This window comes from Drosophila miranda (genome assembly GCF_003369915.1).
Source record: "Drosophila miranda strain MSH22 chromosome Y unlocalized genomic scaffold, D.miranda_PacBio2.1 Contig_Y1_pilon, whole genome shotgun sequence".
Lineage (NCBI taxonomy): Eukaryota > Metazoa > Arthropoda > Insecta > Diptera > Drosophilidae > Drosophila > Drosophila miranda.
Genome location: NW_022881603.1, coordinates 4,021,889 through 4,023,510, shown reverse-complemented (window position 1 = coordinate 4,023,510; position 1,622 = coordinate 4,021,889). Strand labels below are relative to the sequence as shown.

General features: G+C 49.3%; 1 protein-coding gene across 1 annotated transcript; it reads right to left on the bottom strand.

The window, feature by feature from the left end:
- Positions 1 to 253: 253 nt before the first annotated feature.
- On the bottom strand, positions 254 to 1,266 carry LOC117190882 (growth arrest and DNA damage-inducible protein GADD45 alpha-like). Its single transcript, XM_033395898.1, has one exon. The coding sequence runs from the start codon at positions 949 to 951 to the stop codon at positions 475 to 477; it is 477 nt and encodes a 158-aa protein (XP_033251789.1). The 5' UTR covers positions 952 to 1,266; the 3' UTR covers positions 254 to 474.
- Between the last annotated feature and the right edge of the window lie 356 nt (positions 1,267 to 1,622).

Genomic DNA, 1,622 nt, shown 5'->3' with positions numbered 1-1,622 from the left:
GAGACACGAAGCGGTCGTGTTTTCGTCGTGTCGTCGGGATAGAGCAGTAATCGGCTCTGAGAGAGCCGATAGCAAGAGAGAGAGATAGTCAGTTGTCAGTTCAGCCACGCATCAGACGTACACGCATATAATTATTCACAAACATACTTGTAAAACTTGGAGCTGTTATAATTTTAAGTCCAACATACTTATCAAATAAATGTTACTTGTTGCCATCAAGCAACTTAAACTACTACATATATATCCTATGTATACGGCTGATATATATATGTGTATATGTACAAGTAAGTATGTGGCTGTGGCAGCCCAAACGTCGGTTTCCCTTGGGAACTCTCCAAGACGTTGGAGTACATCAACCTCTAACTGGTTACTGGCTTTCGCTCCTTGCAAGTTTCTCTCAATTTAAACCAAGATTGCCCCACTGTCATCGGGGGTTTTTACTGTTCAATAATGTGGCTGTCCCGCTCACACTGCCTACACGGCCGGCAGCTGCACAGTGGGCTGCTTGGGGGCATCCCAATGGGCCTCGCAGTAATCAACAAGTTGGTTCTCCGCCTTGTTGAGGCGCTCCTCGTCGGCCGTCCAGGTCTTCTGCACCAGGCAGCACGACTCGACTGTCTCCTGGCCCAGGATGCGGCTCAGCTTGGTGGCGTCGTCCACCTTAATGACGTAGATGTCGTTCTCGTAGCAGAAGGCCTCCAACAGCACCTCGTGCATGTGAGTGGCGGAGTCTCCGTCCTTGGGCATTGCCATCAGGCAGAAGAGGGAACCATCCGGCGACTTTGACAGCACATTGATGGCGGCCGACAGTCCCACGATCACACGAGACTCGTCCTGGGCCCTGAGAAGGGTCGATTTAACGGTGCGCCCAATGGGGGCACACTCCATGGGCAGATCCATGTCCAGCTCCATTTCCAGGTGGTGCATTGTGCAGTTCTCCTCAACGACCATGTTGCTCAGGTATTCCAGTGGCTGCTGCAGTTCTTGCTCTGGTGAAATTATCTTGCGGCTTGGCGTCACTTGAGCTATTTTTGCTGGCTCTGTTTGCACTTTGTGTTTTTGCTTTTGCTGTTTGCTTTTTCGCAGTTAGTAGTAGTCTCTTTTCGACTTTTGGTTTTTGGCTTGTCACTGGCTCGCACTGATTGTTTTTGCTGTTCCTTGTTTTAGCGTTTGGATTAACTTTTGATTATGAAATTCTTTTCACGTTTTGTCTATGGCACGCTTTGCGATCCGCTCTCAACCGTTTTTTCCCGCTGTTTCAATTTTGATTGGCAATTTCACAATGAATGCTCCAACCGGCCGAACGCGCGCTTTTATAGCAGTGCTCTCCAAAACGTGCGTTTCCCACTGAATTTCATCAGCAACGAACGAGCGGGAGAGAGCGCCAACGAGCGTTACGGCAGAGAGGAGAGTGAGAGCCATGGAGCTTTTTGGAGGCTCACTCGTCGCGCGCACACACGCACACACAAGCAGTCTCTCAGTCTCTCTTAACGCCTCTCTCCACCCATTTTTGCTTCGCTTATCCAAAATCGGTAATTTTATCGCTGGTGGGGAAAAGATTTCCGTTAATTTCGGGAGAATTAGCAAGTCTTGGCGTCTTTTTCCATGGGTTGCAACTGCAG

Excerpts from the sequence above, each read along its gene's own strand:
- LOC117190882 (XM_033395898.1), bottom strand. The coding sequence starts at position 951 with ATGGTCGTTGAGGAGAACTGCACAATGCACCACCTGGAAATGGAGCTG.